At 41.9% G+C, this 22,697-nt stretch overlaps 2 protein-coding genes across 2 annotated transcripts; both read left to right on the top strand.

Annotated features, from left to right (window-relative positions):
* Positions 1-1,516: 1,516 nt before the first annotated feature.
* LOC123729682 (L-rhamnose-binding lectin CSL3-like) lies at positions 1,517-4,548 on the top strand. The gene is made up of 9 exons (XM_082967707.1): positions 1,517-1,582; positions 1,881-1,916; positions 1,997-2,041; positions 2,182-2,317; positions 2,460-2,578; positions 3,835-3,879; positions 3,990-4,125; positions 4,203-4,310; positions 4,382-4,548. The coding sequence occupies exons 1-8, from the start codon at positions 1,552-1,554 to the stop codon at positions 4,306-4,308; spliced, it is 654 nt and encodes a 217-aa protein (XP_082823833.1). The 5' UTR covers positions 1,517-1,551; the 3' UTR covers positions 4,309-4,310; positions 4,382-4,548.
* An 11,020-nt stretch (positions 4,549-15,568) lies between these two features.
* Positions 15,569-18,597, top strand: LOC145862652 (L-rhamnose-binding lectin CSL3-like). Its single transcript, XM_082967708.1, has 9 exons — positions 15,569-15,636; positions 15,948-15,983; positions 16,067-16,111; positions 16,230-16,365; positions 16,493-16,611; positions 17,909-17,953; positions 18,064-18,198; positions 18,248-18,356; positions 18,428-18,597. The coding sequence occupies exons 1-8, from the start codon at positions 15,606-15,608 to the stop codon at positions 18,352-18,354; spliced, it is 654 nt and encodes a 217-aa protein (XP_082823834.1). The 5' UTR covers positions 15,569-15,605; the 3' UTR covers positions 18,355-18,356; positions 18,428-18,597.
* The last annotated feature ends 4,100 nt before the right edge of the window (positions 18,598-22,697 follow it).

The following is a 22,697-nucleotide window of genomic DNA, read 5'->3' on the forward strand; positions in this document are numbered from 1 at the left end:
CTTGAAGTTCTTGATGATCCGATAAATGGTTGATTTAGGTGCAATCTTACTGGCAGCAATATCCTTGCCTGTGAAGCCCTTTTTGTGCAAAGCACTGATGACGGCACATGTTTCCTTGCAGGTAAGCATGGTTGACAGAGGAAGAACAATGATTCCAAGCACCACCCTCCTTTTGAAGCTTCCAGTCTGTTATGCGAACTCAATCAGCATGAAAGAGTGATCTCCAGCCTTATCCTCGTCAACACTCACACGTGTGTTAACGAGATAATCACTGACATGATATCAGCTGGTCCTTTTGTGGCAGGGCTGAAATGCAGTGAAAATGTTTTGGGGGGATTCAGTTCATTTGCATGGCAAAGAGGGACTTTGCAATTAATTGCAATTCATCTGATCTGGAGTATATGCAAATTGCAATCATACAAAACTTTTGGCCACGACTGTACATAGTCATTCAACACGGTTCACTTTAATAATGTTCACAGTAGAGTACCTGTACTGTGGGTTCTGTGGTCACCAAACTGCCTTCAAGCTCAGTGGTCTCCCTTCACAGGAGTGGCAACTGGGAACATATAAATGCACAAAATCACTGGGACCAGCATTTCCGGACCGCGGCGGTGAAGCCTGATAAGTTTAACACCCAAAGGGCTCGCACGTTGAAGGGCAAGGCACCTGTCCAGCAGCCCTGAGAATCGAAAGTTGAGAGGAGGAGGACACATAGCCACTAGAACAACACATCATGGAGAAATTGACCATAGAGAATGATGGACACAGGATATCATCTTTATTTGTGTCATATTATGAAGTTCGTGAGCGCTCGGACATCAATCAAATAACAAATGTAATTACATTTGAGACAATAGAGGCAATATTCATTTTATTAAAGTAGTCAATTTTCTTCTATAATTTCTATGAGTTGGCAAACAATCTAAAAAAAAGGCTGCACACCACCACAGAGTGTGTTGTTTGAAAAGGTACTATTTGAAGGCAAAGCTGGCAATTTACTGCCACCTACAGTTATGCAATGTTTGCTCAAGAGTATAATTAATTGGCTGATCCCTCCTGATGACCCGGATTGAATAATAGGGTGCGTTCAGCAGGATGCAACGTTTTGGAAGGTTCAGATAAAAATATGCTATGTTGAACAAATATGTCTCCGACATTTAGAATAAGGAAATACGTTGTCTCTATTCATGACATGGAAATCTGCAATGCTCGAAGGTTTTGCGACTGAACGTGGCCCGTGTGATTCTTCCTTAACGAAGAAGCTCCACCTAGATGGCTACTTTAAAATGTTCCGCCCTCAATGGCAATGTTAATGCCAAAATGTCTTTTTATCCATCCAGAGTCCTCTATCTAACTCCATGAGACTGAACAAATAGCCAGGTATAGACCAGCAAACACCGGCCCCTAATTGCAATGAGGTGCACCTGGAGACAAATAGATACACCTGGGTTAATTAAGACATGTGCCATAACATAAATACCAGGTGTATTGTGTCTAATTAGCATCAGTTGCATTTTCTCTGTTACTACCACTCCTGTACCTGGCATCATGCAAATGGTCAGACTGACAGTGGTTGCATGTGAGTATACAAAATCTGTATCTGATGCAGATTAGAATTTAAATATAAATGACCAAATGTTTGTATTTGAGAGTAATGGAAGTACGTGTCATATATGACCTGAGGGACATTCAATTTCTATTGTTATAAACAAATTTGTCTAACAAATTGTGACATTGCATGCATGGTATAAGAGACTAAATTCTGAACTTGATGACTACAGTACAATAAGTATAACTCAAATGTTGGAGTATACCTTCATGGCCCAAGTGCATATGATGTGGAATGTTGCTGAACTAGCTGTGTGATGTTGTTTCAGTGCTGGCTGCAGCTTGCTGTACAATAACAGATGGAGGTACTGTATGTAATAATGATGATACTACTCAACCAAGCTACTGTGAGTGGTGTGTAATTCCTGTTTATTTGTCCTGGCAGCAATCAGCATCACGTGTGAAGGCCATGATGCTTTCTTGCAATGTGGTAAGCTACTCAACACTACTGTATAGTCACCTATGATATTTTCTACTGTAGATTAGCGTCACTGGCCCACACCAGTCTTAGCTCTCCTTCATCCCTCACCTTTCTCCTTTTCTTTGTCTCTCTTCCCCCATCTCCCTCAGATGGAGGTAAGATTCAAATCAAGCGTGCCAACTATGGTCGTCGTAAACACGATGTGTGTTCCATTGGGCGCCCCGATAACCAACTCACCGACACCAACTGCCTCAGCCAATCCTCCACCAGCAAGATGGCAGAAAGGTACTAGAACCAGTGGTGTTTACCTGTAGGAACTCCTTGGCCGTAGTGGTAACAACCACCAGCAAGATGGTAAAAAGATACTAGAACCTGAAGTGTTTACCTGTGGGAACTCATGACCTCTACCTGTCTCTGAAACACCCAGGTGCGATGGAAAGAGCCAGTGTGTTGTCCCGGCATCCAATTTGGTTTTTGGGGACCCCTGTGTTGGGACTTACAAGTACCTGGACACCAAATACTCCTGTGTCCAACAGCACAAAACAAGTAAGTCTCTGAATGTGTGCTAGTAATAGTTAGTGGTGGGCACCAATAGCCATAATTTAATTCAACGTACTATCGGTATGACTCCTACCCATTTTACTCTTTTGTAAAAGCGTGCACTCTGCTGATGAATAGAATGGGTTGGTTCCCCTATGGTACCAGCTTTGTTATTAAATTCTGTTTTATGGCCACAACGTGTTAAATACATGCATTTATTTCTCCATGTTTAAGCCACCCTCACCTGCTAACTAACCCTAGCACACAAGCTGTGGTTATGGAACAATGTAGCCGGCAACAACTTTAGTTAGCGTAGCCTATAGGGAGGTCGGAGACCTGGCAGTGTGGTGCCAAGACGACAAAGGAACTGATTGTGGACTACAGGAAACGGAGGGCCGAGCCCCTCCCTGCCAGGAGGCTAAAAGGATTTGCTATCAGCCTTCCGCTGCTCAATTCTACAGCTGCACCATTGAGAGCTTTTTGACTGGCTGCATTACCACTAGGTATGTAGCACGTTGCGGTCATATGCCAGAGGGTAGTGCGTACGGCCCAGTAAAACACTGAGGCCGCGCTCCCTGCCATCAGCATCTCGACACCACACATGTCGGAAAGCCCTACATTGTCAATGACACTGGCCACTGACAAATGGTACGGATGCACCAAGTCTGGAACCTGAACAGCTTCTACTTCCCCCAAGCCATAAAACTCCTGAATGACTACCCCCGACTATCTGCATTGACCCTTTTTGACTTGTCTCATATGCTGTTCCTTTTTAGATGTACATATCAAGCTCAATTAGCCAGCAAGAACACGGACGGGAAGTGGCTTAAGCTTATTTGATGCTTGTGCGCACTTAATCTGGTTTAAGACTGACTATGTTTCAGTGAACGGTAACTAGCTAGCGCTACTCCCACAGATTTGTAGGGTATACAGCTAATCTGACACATAGCATGGCATAGAAATGCAGATTTGGTGTAGCAGTTTGACTTTATTTTTCACCAGTTTCAGTCTAGCCAGCCCGTTTGCTTAACATATTAGCCTTTTGAGACCTGCTCATAAGGAAGTGGAACTACAAGGTAACGGTGAAAGATGACGCGCATAGCCCTTTATACTTTAGTACATGCCGACAAGTTTAAAATGACTTAAAAAATGCACCTGAAATCAACATTCCCTGTTAGTGCCCATCCCTAACACTTCACCAGGCTAATGTATGTCTTAATTTGTCTGGCCAGTGTGGTGTAACTCCTGTGTTGTCCTTGCAGTAAGCAGCATCGTATGTGAAGGCTCTGATTCCCAACTACTATGTGGTAAGCTGGTTAGCACTATCGTACGGTATAATCATGTGGTGACGTATATTAGTCACTAGCCCACACAAACACCCAGATTTGGCCATCCTTTTCTTCTTTCTCTTCCTCAGATCGGGGTGAGATCCATATTCAGCGTGCCAACTATGGTCGTCGTCAACACGATGTGTGTTCCATTGGGCGCCCACAGGAACAACTCAAAAACACCAACTGCCTCAGCCAATCCAGCACCAGCACAATGGCAGAAAGGTAGTGAAACCTTCAGTGTGCATTTACCTGTAGGCACTCATTGGGTGTGGTGTTAACCTGTACCTGTTGACACGCAGGTGTGACGGAGAGCGCCAGTGTATTGTCGAGGTATCCAACTCCGTGTTCGGCGACCCCTGTGTTGGAACTTATAAGTACTTGGATGTGGCTTACACCTGTGACTGAATGTGAGTTTTACATATGTGCATGCACACATGACTGGGAACTAGAATGCTGGTGCTGACAGTATGCCTTGCAGGATATCTTCCTGTGGAACATGAAGATGTACAAGGCTTCTGGGATATCTTCATCAGGTCGTGCTGTTTTCCTCCAACTTCAATGACCATTGTAAACCTGTGTATTTTGTGTTGAAGCATTTCTGAACTGTGGTTGGTCTGAATTAAATGAAGTGTCAGAAAGACAAGAATGGTTGCCTCTTGTATGTTACTAAATGTCACACGAATATTTCTGAACGTGTGTCCTTTATTCTCGCCTTTCACCGGACTAATTTGTACCTGGCGCTAACGTGCCTTTGTCTGTATTCTGTGCCCACCTTTAGGCAGTTGTAAAATACTCATTGTGCTCTGGATGGTCAAACAATTTAAATCAATTGTACCTGCCCCTCAAATCACTGACGGGTAGTACTTATGACATCAGCAGGCTTACTTGTCCAAGTCACCAGGTAATCTGTTCTCAAAGCAGACCTGGACGGTTAAGACATTACATACGATGTGTAGACCCTACAAACCCTGATCATTAAGTGATTGGCTCTTATTGATCAGATCATAAGCCAAATGTTACCGTGATGTGGAAATTAAGCTAGAGGCTATTTCTTAAACATATACATGCAGTGATGCTGCCCAACTACACCACAGTCATCTAACAGCCTCTTATCCAGAGGCAAACGGGGTCAACGCCCTGCTGAAGGGCACGTAGACAGATCTCCCACCGATGCTGCCCCTCAACCATCAGATTCCACCCTGAGAAAGAAAATCAATCCATGCCCTGCCACATGAACCACCAATGAATGAAAACCATCATGGACAATATAACAGCAAGGCCAACAATGTTTGAGTGCATGTATGGCACCATGTCCATCTTGGTGCATTTGTACAAACACCTGCATGGCATCAACCTCAACTGTATCAACACAGCCCGTCAATGTATTTACCTTTTATATGGAATTTATTTTACATCTGTCATTCTATCCTTTGCCCAGCAACTCCGCTCCCACTTGTCTCCAATTCCACATCCCAACCCTTAGCCCATCCCACCTGTCTCTGCTGGCCACCCTTTTGGGATTTCTACGCAGCATACGATGTTGTGATTAACATACAATTTCTGTCAAATAGAATCTACAGACTGAGTTGCAATACATTGACTGACCCGGTCTCTCCAGCTCTCCAACAGTACTATTTCTAGGGTCAGTTTTAGATCGATACCAAAATAAATGGACAATTGATTCTGGATCCTCAAATCAGCAGAGCTTCAATGGTTGCATGCCCCATAGTCAGCATTAGCTAAAAGAAAACCCATGAACTAATAGTAAAGGTAAATAGCAATAAAAACAATACTACAGAGATACAAAACAAGAACTTGAACTTATTCAAGAACGATCTAATGTAATATATTATGAATATGAATTGGGTGGGTTGAGATTATTAAATATAAAGCACTAAACCTCTCAAATCTTCACTTATTCATTTTACATTTACATTTTAGTCATTTAGCAGAAGCTTAAATCCAGAGCGACTTACAGTAGTGAATGCATACATTTCATGCATTTTTTTTTTTTCATACAGGCCCCCCCGTGGGAATCGAACCCACCATGCTGGCGTTGCAAACACCATGCTCTACCAACTGAGCCACAGGGAAGACTAATTCAAGAGTTTTACTTGAACCCTAAATGGTTCAAGTAGATTACTAAGAAAAGCTCATCCATTGTTTAAAAATGGCCTTTTTGCCTTTGTGCAGAGATGCCATGTCTCATTTTCGATGAATTGCAAATGATACTTTCAAAGTATCTCTCTTTCAAACAAGCATTGCAGAGCTGGATACAATTTAATCCACCTGAAAAGATAAAACAAATATTACAAAAAATACTATGGCTGAACTCTAATGTGCTGGTTGATAAAAGACCAGTATTTGTGCACAAGATTTTTGATAAGGGTATTTTGTTCTTAAATGATATTGTCAATTGGAATGGTAGAGTTATGTCCTTCATGGTGTTATCAGAATTATATGGAAAGGTCTGCTCAATCCAAGAGTACAACCAATTGATTACAGCATTGCCCCAAAAACGTAGGAGGCGAGTGGCAGCGGGAGGAGGTAGGGAACTGGTCTGTCTGCCCAATATAAAGGATCAAAACTGGCAGAGGAATAAAAATAGCATAAATGGGAAAGTTTACCAGTTTCATTTGAGGACCAGGATGTTGACAACTCTGCCATACAGATGGCAAAATAGTTGGGAAGAGATTTTTGATGTACCGATTCCATTGTACAGGGTGTATGAGTTGATATATAAAACAACGCAAAATTCAAGACTTCGTGCTTTTCAGTTAAGATTAAAATATAGAATTCTTGCCACCAACAAAATACTGAATATTTGGGGCATAAAATCATCGAACCTCTGCAGATTTTGTTGTGAGGACACAGAATGAATAGACCATCTATTTTGGTATTGCCCTCCGGTAGCCTCTTTCTGGTCTCAGGTTCAGGAATGGCTGAAAATGCATAGCATTGATCTAATATTGACCCCAGGAGATCTGGAGACCCTTAGGAGATCTGGAGAGACCGGGTCAGTCAATTACTAATATACTAATACTCTTAGTAAAAGTATTTATCTTCAACTCGCAATCTGTGGATTCTATTCGATTAGATTGAAATTGTTCGTTAAACATCACAGCGTAGTTGAAAGATATGTGTTAAAGTAGAAACCCGAAGTGGCCTGCAGAGATAGATGGGATGGGCTGAGGGAAGCTGAGGGTTGGTATGTGGAATTGGAGACAAGTGGGAGTGGAGATGCTGTATGAGAGACCCTGGATGCTTCTGTGTGTAACAGAACTCATATGGCAGGCAAAAACCTGAGAGAAAGTCAACCAGGAAGTGAAGGATCTGAGAAATGTAGTTCTTCTTTCTAGTCCCTTTCGAATCTACAGTATCTGTGGGGTTACGTTGCACTTTCTAAGGCTTCCATTGGCTCTCTAAAGCCTTCAGAAAGTGGATTGAGCCTTCTCCTGTCACTTGGCAGAGTATAGGAGCTCAGTTACTGAGTGGCCTGCCTGGGGACAAAGAGATTGGATATGTGCAGTCACGCGAGAACGCTGTTCCTTCTTTTTCTTCTAAAATGAATACGCTATTGTCCAGTTGGAATATTATTGCATTTATACAAGAAAAATACCATAAAGATTGATTTTAAACAGTGCTTGACATGCTTCTAAGTGCGGTAATGGAACATTTTGACTTTTTGTGTCTCGAACTGCGCCCGCGCGTTAGCCTTTGGATAGTGACCTGAACGCACGAACAAAACGGAGGTATTTGGACATAAAAATGTATTATTTCGAACAAAAACAACATTTCTTGTGGAAGTAGCAGTCCTGGGAGTGCATTATGACGAAGATCAGCAAAGGTAATACAATATTTCTAATACTAATTTTGAGTTTAGGTGGCCCCGAACTTGGCGGGTGTCTGAATAGCTGGCTGTGATGGCTGAGCTATGTACTCAGAATATTGAAAAATGTGCTTTCTCCGTAAAGCTATTTTAGGAGTAGTCTATCTATAATTCTTAAAATACTTGTTATGTATTTTGTCAACGTTTATGATGAGTATTTTTGTAAATTCACCGGAGGTTTTGGTTGGAAATACATTTTCTGAACATCAAACGCCAATGTAAAAAGGGGTTTTTGGATATAAATATGAACTTTATCGAACAAAACATACATGTATTGTGTAACATAATGTCCTAGGAGTGTCATCTGATGAAGATCGTCAAAGGTTAGTGCATAATTTAGCTGTGTTTTCGGTTTCTGTGACATAGTTCCCTGCTTGGAAAATGGCTGTGTGACTATTTGTGTCTATATACTCTCCTAACATAATCTAATGTTTTTTTGAAAATTCAGACAATGTGGTTACATCAAGGAGAAGTGTATCTTTAAAATGGTGTAAAATAGTTGATTGTTTGAGAAAATTGAATTGTGGTATTTTTGTTGTTTTTGTATTTCGCTCCATGCGATCCCATTGGCTGTTTGTTAGGGGTCCCGCTGGCGGAACCGGGTTCCGCTAGCGGAACGCCTAGATGTAAGAAGTTAACCTCATTGAGCATTCTGCGCTGTGCTCTTGCAGTCATCTTTGCAGGACGGCCACTCCTAGGGAGAGTAGCAACAGTGCTGAACTTTCTCTATTTATAGACAATTTGTCTTACCGTGGACTGATGAACATCAAGCCTTTAAGACATACTTGTGTAACCCTTTCCAGCTTGTGCAAGTCATCAGTTCTTCATCTCCAATCTCGTCTCAATGATTGTAATCCAAGTTAGCTGACTCCTGACTCCAATTAGCTTTTGGAGAAGTCATTAGCCTAGGTGTTGACATACTTTTTCCAACCTACAACGATGTATTCAATATAGACAAGAAAAATACAATTTGTGTGTTATTAGATGAAGCACACTATGTTTGTCTGTTGACAAAGAGCATCTGGATGTTCCACAGCGTTCCACAGTGACTTACATGAAGTTCAGATCTAATTTTATGACCAATTTATGCAGAAATCCAGATAATTCCAAAGGGTTCATATAGTGTTTTAATTACAGTGGCAAGAAAAAGTATCTTAACATTATTAAAGTGACCAGTGTTCAATGACTTTGTACCAGAGGCAGTTCCTGCCATTTAAGATGAGGGAGGACACGTTTTATTTTCATGAGCATGCCTTTTTTCTATTAACACATATTCATATTCCTTTCACCCAGTTGTTAACTTCTATGGGCTAGGTAGGACTCCCACTCTATTCAACAGCCAGTGGAATCGCTGTTGATGTTCAGAACTAGCATACCCATCAAAAACTTCCGGTGAATTTACTAAATTACTCATCATTAACGTTGACAAAATACATAACAATTCTTTTAAGAATTATAGATACAGAACTCCTTTATGCAATCGTTATGTCAGATTTTAAAATAGCTTTTCGGCGAAAGCACATTTTGCAATATTCTGAGTACATAGCTCAGCCATCACGGCTAGCTAATTTGACACCCGCCAAGTTTGGGGCAACCTAAACTCAGAATTACTATTAGAAAAATTGGATTACCTTTTCTGTTCTTCGTCAGAATGCACTCCCAGGACTGCTACTTCCACAACAAATGTTGTTTTTGTTCCAAATAATCCATAGTTATGTGTAAATATCCCCGTTTTGTTCGTGCGTTCAGGTCACTATCCAAAGGGTAACGCGCGAGCTCATTTCGAGAACCAAAATTTCAAAATGTTCCTTTACCGTACTTAGAAGCATGTCAAACGCTGTTTAAAATACATTTTTATGGTGTTTTTCTTGAAAAATAGCAATAATGTTCCAACCAGACAATGCTGTATTCATTCAAAAAGGAAGAGAAAAAATAGCGAGGTTTCGTGAACATGCATTCCCATCTCTTAGCCACCAGCCACCACTGACAAACTGTGCTCCTGTTATCTGCCCGGAGACAGGAGACGCGTCAATCCTCTTTCTGAATGCTTTAGAGAGCCAATGGAAGCCTTAGAAAGTGCAACATAACTAAAGTGCCCGTGGGGTTTCGATAGAGAAGGAAAGGGAGAACTACAAAATTGCAGACAGACCACTTCCTGCTTTTAATTTTCTCAGGTTTTTGCCTGCCATATGAGTTCTGTTATACTCACAGACACCATTCAAACAGTTTTAGAAACTTCAGTGTTTTCTATCCAAATCTACTAATAATATGCATATTCTCGTTTCTGGGAAAGAGTAGTAACCAGTTTAACCTGTTATGGCTAGGGGGCAGTATTTTCACAGAAGGATAAAAAACGTACCCGATTTAATCTGATTATTACTCCTGCCCAGAAACTAGAATATGCATATAATTATTAGCTTTGGATAGAAAACACCCCAAAGGTTCTAAAACTGTTTGAATGTTGTCTGTGAGTATAACAGAACTCATTTGGCAGGCCAAAACCTGAGAAGATTCCAAACAGGAAACGCCCTGTCTGACAATTTCTTGCCCTTCTTGATTATCTCTATCCATTACAGAGGATCTCTGCTGTTACGTGACACTTCCTACGGCTCCCATGGGCTCTCAGAAGGCGGCAAAAAGCTGAATCGTGGCTTTGCAGGCTCTGGCTGAAAAAAAGTAGTGCGTTTGGATAGTGGCTGGTTACAGTACTGTGAGACTCAGGCGCGTGCCGACGTCGAACCCCTGCTATGTTTTCTTTCGTCTGTTTACCTAAACGCAGATTCCTGGTCGGAATATTATCGCTTTTTTACGAGAAAAATGGCATAAAAATTTATTTTAAACAGCGGTTGACATGCTTCGAAGTACGGTAATGGAATATTTAGAAATCTTTTGTCATGAATTGCGCCATGCTCGTGACCCTTATTTACATTTCGGATAGTGTCTTGAACGCACGAACAAAACGCCGCTATTTGGATATAACGATGGATTATTTTGGACCAAACCAACATTTGTTATTGAAGTAGCAGTCCTGGGAGTGCATTCTGACAAAGACAACAAAGGTAATGAAACTTTTGTAATAGTAAATCGGAGTTTGGTCAGGGCTAAACTTGGTCGGTGTCTAAATGGCTAGCCGTGATGGCTGGGCTATCTACTGAGAATATTGCAAAATGTGCTTTCACCGAAAAGCTATTTTAAAATCGGACATATCGAGTGCATAGAGGAGTTCTGTATCTATAATTCTTAAAATAATTGTTATGTTTTTTGTGAACGTTTATCGTGAGTAATTTAGTAAATTCAACGGATGTTTGCGGGGGGTATGCTAGTTCTGAACGTCACATGCTAATGTAAAAAAGCTGGTTTTTGATATAAATATGAACTTGATTGAACAAAACATGCGTGCATTGTATAACATAATGTCCTAGGGTTGTAATCTGATGAAGATCATCAAAGGTTAGTGCTGCATTTAGCTGTGGTTTTGTTTTTTGTGACATTATATGCTAGCTTGAAAAATGGGTGTCTGATTATTTCTGGCTGGGTACTCTGCTGACATAATCTAATGTTTTGCTTTCGCTGTAAAGCCTTTTTGAAATCGGACAGTGTGGTTAGATTAACGAGAGTCTTGTCTTTAAATAGCTGTAAAATAGTCATATGTTTGAGAAATTGAAGTAATAGGATTTTTAAGGTTTTGAAAATCGCGCCACAGGCTTCAAGTGGCTGTTACGTAGGTGGGACGAATTCGTCCCGCCTAGCCCATAGAGGTTAATGAATAACCAGGCATCCTCTATTGTCGGAATGAGGTCAAAATCCTTCCAGGATACCCGGGCCTGGTCGATTAGAACGGTTTGCTCGCTGAAGTGTTTTAGGAAGCATTTGAACATGATGAGAGGTGGTTGTTTGACCGCAGACCCATTACGGACGCAGGCAATTTGGCAGTGATCGCTGACATCCTGGTTGAAGACTGCAGAGGTGTATTTGGAGGGCACGTTGGTTAGGATGATATATATGAGGTGCCCGTGTTTACGGATTTGGGGTTGTACCTGGTAGGTTCATTGATAATTTGTGTGAGATTGAGGGCATCAATCTTAGATTGTAGGATGGCTGGGGTGTTAAGCATATCCCAGTATAGGTCACCTAACAGCACGAGCTCTGAAGATAGATGGGGGGCAATCAGTTCACATATGGTGTCCAGGGCACAGAAGGTGGTCTATAGCAAGTGGCAACGGCCAGAGATTTGTTTCTGGAAAGGTTGATTTTTAAAAGTACAAGGTCAAATTCTTTGACCTGGATAGTAAGACAGATCACTGCAGGCTAACGCTGCAGTAGATTGCAACTCCGCCTCCTTTGGCAGTTCTATCTTGTCGGAAAATGTTATAGTTAGGAATGGACATTTCAGGGGTTTTGGTGGTCCTCCTAAACCAGGATTCAGACACGGCTAGGACAACCGGGTTGGCAGAGTGTGCTAAAGCAGTGAATAAAATAAACTTAGGGAGGGGGCTTCTAATGTTAACATGCATGAAACCAAGGCTTTTACGGTTAGAGAAGTCAACAAATGAGAGCGCCTGGGGAATGGGAGTGGAGCTAGGCACTGCAGGGCCTGGTGTAACCTCTACATCAACAGAGGAACAGATTAGAAGTAGGATATGTGTACGGCTAAAGGCTATAACAACTGGTCGTCTAGTACGTTCGGAACAGAGAGTAAAAGGAGCAGGTTTCTGGGCACGGTAGAATAGATTTAAGGCATAATGTACAGACAAAGGTATGGTAGGATGTAAATACAGTGGAGGTAAACCTATGCATTGAGTGACGATGACAGAGATATTGTCTCTAGAAACATCATTTCAACCAGGTGAGGTCACCGCATGTTTGGAAGGTGGAACTAAAGGGTTAGCTAAGGCGTATTGAGCAGGGCTAGAGACTCTACAATGAAATAAGGCAATAATTACTAACCAAAACAGCAATGGACGAGGCACATTGACATTAGGGAGAGGCATGCGTAGCCGAGTGATCATCATTGGCTGCAGTGAGTAGCTTGGCGAGCTGGACACACAGATGGGCCTAGCATGAAATAGGTCCAGGCTAATAGGTGCTTGCTTCGGGACAGAGACGTTAGCCAGGAGAAGCCAATCGGATAGCAGCTAGCTGCGATGATCCAGTTGTAAAGGTTTAGAGCTTGAAGTGGGAATTAGGAGATATGGAGAAAAATAAGTCAGATTTGCTCTGGTTTGATTCGTGCTGTGCAAACTGGCAAGAGTATTCTGGGCTAAAGGTAGCTGGTGACCGCTAGCAGTGGCTAGCTGACTGCTAGCTTGTAGCTAGTTAGCTGGCTAGCTTCTGTTGGGGGTTCTGGTTCAAAAACGAAAGAAAATAGCAATCATGCCACATCACTAAGCTTGGGCCCTTGGTCTCAACCCCGCCCGGTGCAGCTGGGCCGACGGGCCGACCTCAGGTGTGAAGGTAGGCAACAACACCTCCGCCACGCTGATCCTCAAGACTGGGGCCCCACAAGGGTGTGTGCTCAGCCTCCTCCTGTACTCCCTGTTCACCCATGACTGTGTGGCAACTCAATCATCAAGTTTGCTGACAACAGTGGTATGCCTGATTACCAACAATGTCGAGACGGCCTACAGTGAGGAGTTGAGGGCCCTGACGGAATGATGCCAGGAAAATAACCTCTCCCTCAATGTCAACAAAACAAATGAGATGATCGTGGACTACAGTAGACAGCAGAGAGCTAGTCCCCATCCACGTCTATGGGGCCGCATTGGAAAGGATGAAAATCTTTAACTTACTCGGAGCCATGGCCTGTTCTTCCCGCTACCATCTAGAAGGAGGTGAAAGTACAGGAGCATCAAAGCTGTGACCAAGAGACTGAGAAACTGGAGATAGAAGTTTTCTATCTCCAAAATATCGATGATTTGTTCGCCGAGCCACTTAGTTATCACTTTTGCCTTATGGTAAGGTGCTCCATCATGCTGGAAAAGGCATTGTTCTTCACCAAACTGTTCCTGGATGGTTGGGAGAAGTTGCTCTCGGAAGATGTGTTGGTTCCATTCTTTATTCATGGCTGCGTTCTTATGCAAAATTGTGAGTGAGCCCACTCCTTTGGCTGAGAAGCAACCCCACACATGGATGGTCTCAGGATGCTTTACTGTTGGCATGACACAGGACTGATGGTGGCGCTCACCTTGTCTTCTCTGGACAAGCTTTTTTCCATATGCCCCAAACAATCGGAAACGGGATTCATCAGAGAAAATGACTTTACCCCAGATGCACTCACACCTGCCTGCTGCCATTCCTGAGCAAGCTCTGTACTGATGGTGCCCCGATCCAGCAGCTGAATCAACTTTAGGAGACGGTCCTGGTGCTTGCTGAACTTTCTTGGGCGCCCTGAAGCCTTCTTCACAACAATTGAACCGCTCTCCTTGAAGTTCTTGATGATTTGATAAATGGTTGATTTAGGTTCAATCTTACTGGCAGCAATATCCTTGGCTATGAAGCCCTTTTTGTGCAAAGCTATGATGACAATACATGTTTCCTTTACAGGTAAGCATGGTTGACAGAGGAAGAACAATGATTCCAAGCACCACCCTCCTTTTGAAGCTTCCAGTCTGTTATTCGAACTCAATCAGCATGAAAGAGTGATCTCCAGCCTTATCCTCGTCAACACTCACACCTGTGTTAACAAGAGAATCACTGACATGATATCAGCTGGTCCTTTTGTGGCAGGGCTGAAATGCAGTGGACATTTTTTGGGGGGATTCAGTTCATTTGCATGGCAAAGAGGGTCTTTGCAATTAATTGCAATTCATCTGATCACTCTTCATAACATTCTAGAGTATATGCAAATTACCATCATACAAAACCTTTGGCCACGACTGTACATAGTCATTCAACACGGTTCACTTTAATAATATTTACAGTAGAGTACCTGTATTGTGGGTTCTGTGGTCACCAAACTGCCTTCAAGCTCAGTGGTCTCCCTTCACAGGAGTGGCAACTGGGAACATATAAATGCACAAAATCACTCGGACCAGCCTTTCCGTACCGCGGCGGTGAAGCCTGATAAGTGCAACACCCAAAGGGCTCGCAAGTTGAAGGACAAGGCACCTGTTCAGCAGCCCTGAGAATGGAAAGGTGAGAGGAAGAGGACACATATTCAGCCACCAGAACAACACATCATGGGGATCTGACCATAGAGAATGATGGACACAGGATATCATCTTTATATGTGTTCCATTATGGTGTCCGTGAGCGCACGGACATGCAAATCAAATAACAAATGTAATTACATTTGAGACAACAGAGGCAATATTCATTTTATTAAAGTAGATTGAATAATAGGGTGCGATCAGCAGGATGCAACGTTTTGGAAAGGTTCAGATAAAAATATGCTATGTTGAACAAATATGTCTCTCCGACATGTAGAATAAGGAAATACGTTGTCTCTATTCATGAAATGGAAACCTGCAACGCTCGAAGGTTTTGCGACTGAACGTGGCCCGTGTGATTCTTCCTTAACGAAGAAGCCCCACCTAGATGGCTACTTTAAAATGTTGGAAGCCCTCAATGGCAATGTTAATGTCAAAATTGATTTTATCCATCTAGAGTCCTCTATCTAACTCCATGAGACTGAACCAATAGCGAGGTATAGACCAGCAAACGCCGGCCCCTAATTGCAATGAGGTGCACCTGGAGACAAATAGATACACCTGGGTTAATTAAGACATGTCACATAACATAAATACCAGGTGTATTGGGTCTAATTAGCATCAGTTGCATTTTCTCTATTACTACCACTCCTGTACCCGGCATCATGCACATGGTCAGACTGACGGTGGTCACATGTGAGTATATAAAATCTGTATCTGATGCAGATTAGAATATAAATATATATGACCAAATGTTTGTATTTGAGAGTAATGGAAGTACATATCATATGACTTGCGGGACATTACATTTCTATTGTTCAAAACAAAGTTGTCTAACAAACTGTCACATTGCATGCATGGAATAAGAGACAATTCTGAACTTGATGACTACAGTACACTTAGTATAACTCAAATGCTGGAGTATAGAGTCAAATGCTAAATTCTAGCTTCATGGTCCAAGTGCATATGATGTGGAATGTTGCTGAATTAGCTGTGTGTTGTTTCAGTGCTGGCTGCAGCTTGCTGTACACTAACAGATGGAGGTACTGTATGTAGTAATGATGATGATACTACTTAACCAAGCTAATGTGAGTGGTGTGTAATTCCTGTTTATTTGTCCTGGCAGCAATCAGCATCACGTGTGAAGGCTCTGATGCTTTACTGCAATGTGGTAAGCTAGTCACCGACCACCTATGATATTTTCTACTGTAGATTAGCGTCACTGGCCCACAGTCTTTGCTCTCCTTCGTCCCTCACCTTTCTCCTTTTCTTTGTCTCTCTTCCCTCAGATGGAGGTAAGATTCAAATCAAGCGTGCCAACTATGGTCGTTGTAAACACGATGTGTGTTCCATTGGGCGCCCCGATAACCAACTCACCGACACCAACTGCCTCAGCCAATCCACCACCAGCAAGATGGCAGAAAGGTACTAGAACCTGTGGTGTTTACCTGTAGGAACTCCTTGGCTGTGGTGTTAACAACCACCAGCAGCAAGAACCTGTAGTGTTTACCTGTGGGAACTCATGACCTCTACCTGTCTTTGAAACACCCAGGTGCGATGGAAAGAGCCAGTGTGTTGTCCCGGCATCCAATTTGGTTTTTGGGGACCCCTGTGTTGGGACTTACAAGTACCTGGACACCAAATACTCCTGTGTCCAACAGCCCGAAACAAGTAAGTCTCAATGTGTGCTAGTAATAGTTAGTGGTGGGCACCAATAGCCATAATTTAATTCAATGTACTATCGGTATGACTGTGGCATGTTGGGATATTGTTTAATACTCCTACCCATTTGACTCTTTTGTAAAAGCGTGCACTCTGCTGATAGCTAGAAAAGGAATAGAATGGGTTGGTTCCCCTATGGTACCAGCTTGTTAATTTTGTTTTATTAAATGCTGCCTTATGGCCACAACGTGTTTCATACATGCATTTGTTTCTCCAAGTGTAAACCACCCTCACCTGCTAACTAACACAAGCTGTGCTTATGGAGCAATGTATCCGGCAACAACTTTAGTTAGCGTAGCCTGTAGGGAGGTCGGAGACCTGGCAGTGTGGTGCCAAGATGGACAAAGGAACTGACTGTGGACTACAGGTATTGGAGGGCCAAGCCCCTCCCTACCAGGAGGCTAAAAATATTTATCAGCCCTCCGATCCTCAATTCTACAGCTGCACTATTGAGCGCTTTTTGACTGGCTGCATCACCACTAGGTATGGCATCTGTCCGCAAGGTGCTAGAGAGTAGTGCGTACGGCCCAGTACATTACTGAGGCCGCGCTCCCTGCCATCAGGACCTCGACACCACGTGTGTCGGAAGGCCCTACATTGTCAATGCCTCAAGCCACCCAAGTCATACTGTCCTGTTACTCCATGACAAATGGTACGGCTGCACCAAGTCAGTAACCAACAGGACCCTGAACGGCTTCTACTTCCCCCAAGCCATAACTGCTGAATGACTACCCCTGACTATCTGCATAGCTTTTTTTTTTTGCAAATACTTTTTTGACATATGCTGTTCCTTGTTATATGTACATATCTAGCTCAATTAGCAAGCAAGAACATTGCAGGAAAGTGGCTGAAGCTTGCTTGTGCGTACTTAATCTGGTTTTAAGACTGAATGGTAACTACCTAGCGCTACTCCCACAGATTTGTAGTGTATACGGCATAGAAATACAGATGTGGTGTAGTGGGTCGACCTAATTTTTCACCAGCTTAGATCTAGCCAGCCAGTTTACTTAAAATGTTAGCATTTTGAGGACTGCTCATAAGGAAGTGGAACTACAAGGGAACGGTGGAAGATGACGTGTCAAACTGTTTATACTTTAGTTCACGCCAACACATTTTATAATGACTTTAAACAAATGAGCCTGAAATCAACATTCCCTGTTAGTTCCCATCCCTAACACTTCACCAGGCTAACGTATGTCTTAATTTGTCTGGCCAGTGTGGTGTAACTCCTGTGTTGTCCTTGCAGTAAGCAGCATCATATGTGAAGGCTCTGATTCCCAACTACTATGTGGTAAGCTGGTTAGCACTCCCGTACGGTATAATCATGTGGTGATATATATTAGTCACTAGCCCACACAAACACCCAGATTTGGCCATCCTTTTCTTCTTTCTCTTCCTCAGATCGGGGTGAGATCCATATTCTGCGTGCCAACTATGGTCGTCGTCAACACGATGTGTGTTCCATTGGGCGCCCACGCAAACAACTCAAAAACACCAACTGCATCAACCAATCCACCACCAGCACAATGGCAGAAAGGTACTGAAACCTTCAGTGTGCATTTACCTGTAGGCACTCATTGGCTGTGGTGTGACGGAGAGCGCCAGTGTATCGTCAAGGTATCCAACTACGTGTTCGGCGACCCCTGTGTTGGAACTTATAAGTACTTGGATGTGGCTTACACCTGTGACTAAATGTGAGTTTTATATATGTGCATGCACGCCTGACTGGGAACTAGAATGCTGGTGCTGACGTTTTGTCTTGCAGAATATCTTCCTGTGGAACCTGAAGATGTACAAGGCTTCTGGGATATCTTCATCAGGTTGTGCTGTTTTCTGCCAAATCAACTTCAATGACCATTGTGAACCTGTGTATTTTGTGTGGAAGCATTTCTGAACTGTGGTTGGTCTGAATTAAACGAAGTGTCAAAGACGAGACTGGTTGCCTCTTGTATGTTACTAAATGTCACACCAATATTTCTGAACATGTGTCCTTTATTCTTGCCTTTCACCGGACTCATTTGTACCTGGCGCTAACGTGCCTTTGTCTTGCTGTCTATGTTCTGTGCCCACCTTTAGGCAGTTGTAAAATATTCATTGTTCTCTGGACGGGCAAACTATTAAATCAATTGTACTTGCCTCTCAAATCACTGACCAGTAGTACTTATGACATCAGCAGGCTTACTTGACCTAATGTGTACACAAAGCAGACCTGGACCGTTAAGACATTACAATGTGTAGACCCTACAAACCCTGATCATTAAGTGATTGGCTCAGATCATGAGCCAAACAATACCCTGATGTGGAAATTAAGCTTGAGGCTATTTCTAAGGCTGCTTTTGCTTGTCAGATTTTTAGAGAACAATAGAGCTTGAATGGAGAAATGTATAACGCCCCACAGAATTTTGATGAGTCATAATGCGTCACACGGTTGCTAAGCTAATCATCATGCAATGCCTTCTCAAAGTCGAGAAACCTGCCTATTTTCCTCGCATACATAATGCCACTATTCCCAAGCAATACGATAATATCAAACATCTCGGATTAGTTGTAATTTTGTACTTCACGGAATTCATGCTAAAGTTTTTTTCGTTTTTTTTGAGCTAGTGCCTAATTGGTCCCAGAATGCACTGCGCAGCCCATTAACAACGTATGGGCGTTAATATGATGCCAGTGGAGTTTCACCATCTCAAAGGTATCTCTGGCACTGTCCCACACATTTCGGCGATGCACCAACATTGATCTGTCCCTCATTGAAATCAAGTCTAAGTGGTAGATCTGTAGAGCGCTATTTCTAGTCTGAGGTACATTTTTGTACACCAGTGTCCAACAGCTGAAAATAGTACTTTTGGTGTGAAAAAATATTTTGCAGTTTAGATGGTATAATGATTCAACACTACTTTTGTCGAAATGGTGAACCAGAATTTCAGCAACCAGGAAATGGCAGCGTGATCCGCATAGTGCATTTTTATTTCTATTATACCATCAATATGTCCTGTGGGACTGTCGTTGTGGTACTGCTGTACTCATCCCAAATAAAACCAATGGGCAATAAGAGACAGAATGCGATCGGATCATCTAAATTGGCTTTCACAACTCTTGTAGAATTTCCACGTGGATGGGGATATTGTGTATTTAATCAAAGTCCACTGGAGGACAATTTATTTTTAACTAAGACAATAATTTAACTGAATTTTTCCAGTACAATAGAGGTTCAGTAAATCCCTTTATTGTTTGGGATACCTTTACATGTACCTTCAGAGGTCATTCAATTCAATTTTCAACAACAATGAAAAAGCAGTTTCTGGCTAAAGAGAAGACTAACAAGGGAAATACATTCACTAATAGTACAGGTAGATAGCAATAAAAACGAAACTATAGAGATACAAAATAAGAGGAAAAACAAGATTTAGAGGAACTTATTCAAAAAACAACTAATATAATATATTACAAAATGAAAGTCATCTGTGAGGAAGCTAAATGATCTCAAGATGGCGCAGACAGAGATGGTCGCCTCGCTTCAAGTCATTAGGAAATTATGCAGTTATTTGTGGACAACATTAGGGCACGAGTTGCCTTCCAGAGAGACATCAGAGATTGTAACATTCTCTGATTCACGGAAACATGGCTCACTCGGGATATGTTATCAAAGTCCATACAACCATCGGGTTTCTTCATGCGTCGCGCCGACAGAATCAAACATCTCTCTGGTAAGTGGAAGGGTAGGGGTTTATGCCTCATGAATAATGACTCATGGTGTAACAATATCAACATACAGTAACTCAAGTCCTTTTGTTCACCTGACTTATATATCGCAAAACTCGTGCAAAACTGAATGCGTGAACCACCGCATTCAACCATGGAAAGAGGTCGGGGAATATAGCTGAATATAAACAGTGTAGTTATTCCCTCCGCAAGGCAATCAAACAAGCAGAATGTCGGTATAGGGAGAAAATGGAGTTGCAATTCAACGGCCAAGACACGAGACGTATGTGGCAGGGTCTACAGGAAATTACGGACTACAAATTTGTTCATAAAATGCCTGGATTTTTACAATTTTGGTGATTCTCTTTTAAAATGGGTAAAAGTACTGTATAGGTGTAAAATAGTAAATAGCGGCTACTTTTCAGAGAGTTTTGAATCGTCAAGAGGACTTAAACAAGGGTGTCCGCTGTCACCATATCTATTCATTATGGCCATCGAAATGCTAGCTACTAAAATCAGATCAAATAACAACATTAGAGGATTAGAAATCCAAGGTTTAAAAACAAAGGTGTCCATGTATGCCGATGACTCAAGTTTTTTATTAAGTCCGCAAGCTAGATCCCTGCAATGTCTCATTGAAGATCTAGATACGTTTTCTGGACTCTCTGGACTAAAACCTGTGTACAATGTTAGGTATTGGATCTTTAAAAAATACAACTTTTACATTAATATGCAGTTTATCTTTAAAATTGTCTGATGGTGAAGTAGACATACTTGGTATTCATATAAAAAAATATTACATGAGCCCTACAAAATTAATTTCAATAGAAAACAGACAAGATCCTGCAACCATGGAGAGGTCAATTCCTGTCTATTTATAGAAAATTTGCCCTGATTAACTCCTTAGTCATATCACAGTTTACTTACTTTCATATGGCGCTGCATACTCCTGATGATTTGTTTTTCAATTCATATGAGCAAAAAATATTTATCTTAATTTGGGACGCTAAACCAGACAAGATACAGTGTGCCTATCTATATTTATGAATGTGTTTATTTTATTTAACCAGGTAAGTTGACTGAGAACACATTCTCATTTACAGCAACAACCTGGGGAATAGTTACAGGGGAGAGGAGGGGAGATGAAGTAGCTAATTGTACACCAGCGATGATTAGGTGGCCATGATGGTAAGAAGGACAATTTGGGAATTTAGCCAGGACACTGGGGTTAACACCCCTACTCTTGCGATCAGTGCCATGGGATCGTTAGTGATCACAGAGAGTCAGGACACCCATTTAACGTCCCATCCAAAAGACGGCACCCTACTGCCCTGGGTCAATGGGATATTTTTTAGACAAGACAGAAGGGTGCCTCCTACTGGCCCTCCAACACCACTTTGAGAAGCATCTGTTCTCCCATCCAAGGACTGACCAGGACCAATCCTGCTTAGCTTAAGAAGCAAAGCAGCAGTAAGATGCAGGGTGGTATGCAGGCCTAGCTCGCTATATAATGAATATGAATTGGGTGTGTTGAGATTATTAAATATAAAAGCACTAAACTTCTCTCTAAAAGCTTCACTTATTCAAAAGTTCTACTTGAACCCTAAATGTTTCTCAAGTAGATTACTAAAAAAAGCTAATCCATTGTCTAAAATAGACTTTTTGGCCTGTGTACAGATTTCCATGTCTCATTTTGATTAATTTCAAATGATACTTTTTTCAAAGTATTTCTCTTTTTCAAACAAGCATTGCAGAACTGGCTACAATTTCAATTTCATCCCCCTGAAAGGATAGAACAAATATTACAAATATTATGGCACTACTCAAATGTGACGGTTTATAAAAGACCAATATTTATGGGAAAAAAGTTTGAGAAGGCTATTTGTTTTTAAATGATATTGTCAATTGGAATGGTAGAATTGTCTTTCATGGAGTTATCAGAATTACATGGAAAGGTCTGCTCAATCCAAGATTATAACCAGTTGATTACATTACCCCAACAACGGAGACAGGTGGCAGCAGGAGGAGGTAGGGAACTGGTCTGTCTGTCCAATATAAAGGACCAAAACTTGCAGAGGAAAAAAAATAGCATAAATAGGAATGTATACCAGTTTCATTTGAGGACCAGGATGTTGACATCTATGCCATACAGACTGCAAAATTGTTGGGAAGAAATTTTTGATTTACCGATTCAATGGTACGGGGTGTACGAGTTGATTCAAGACTTGTGCTTTTCAGCAAAAATTTTATAGATTTCTTGCCAACAAAATGCTAAATATTTGGGGCATACAATCATCAAAGTTCTGCAGATTTTGTGAGGATACAGAATTGAC

The sequence above is a fragment of the Salmo salar genome, chromosome 22 (genome assembly GCF_965601325.2).
Source record: "Salmo salar chromosome 22, fSalSal1, whole genome shotgun sequence".
NCBI classification, from domain to species: domain Eukaryota; kingdom Metazoa; phylum Chordata; class Actinopteri; order Salmoniformes; family Salmonidae; genus Salmo; species Salmo salar.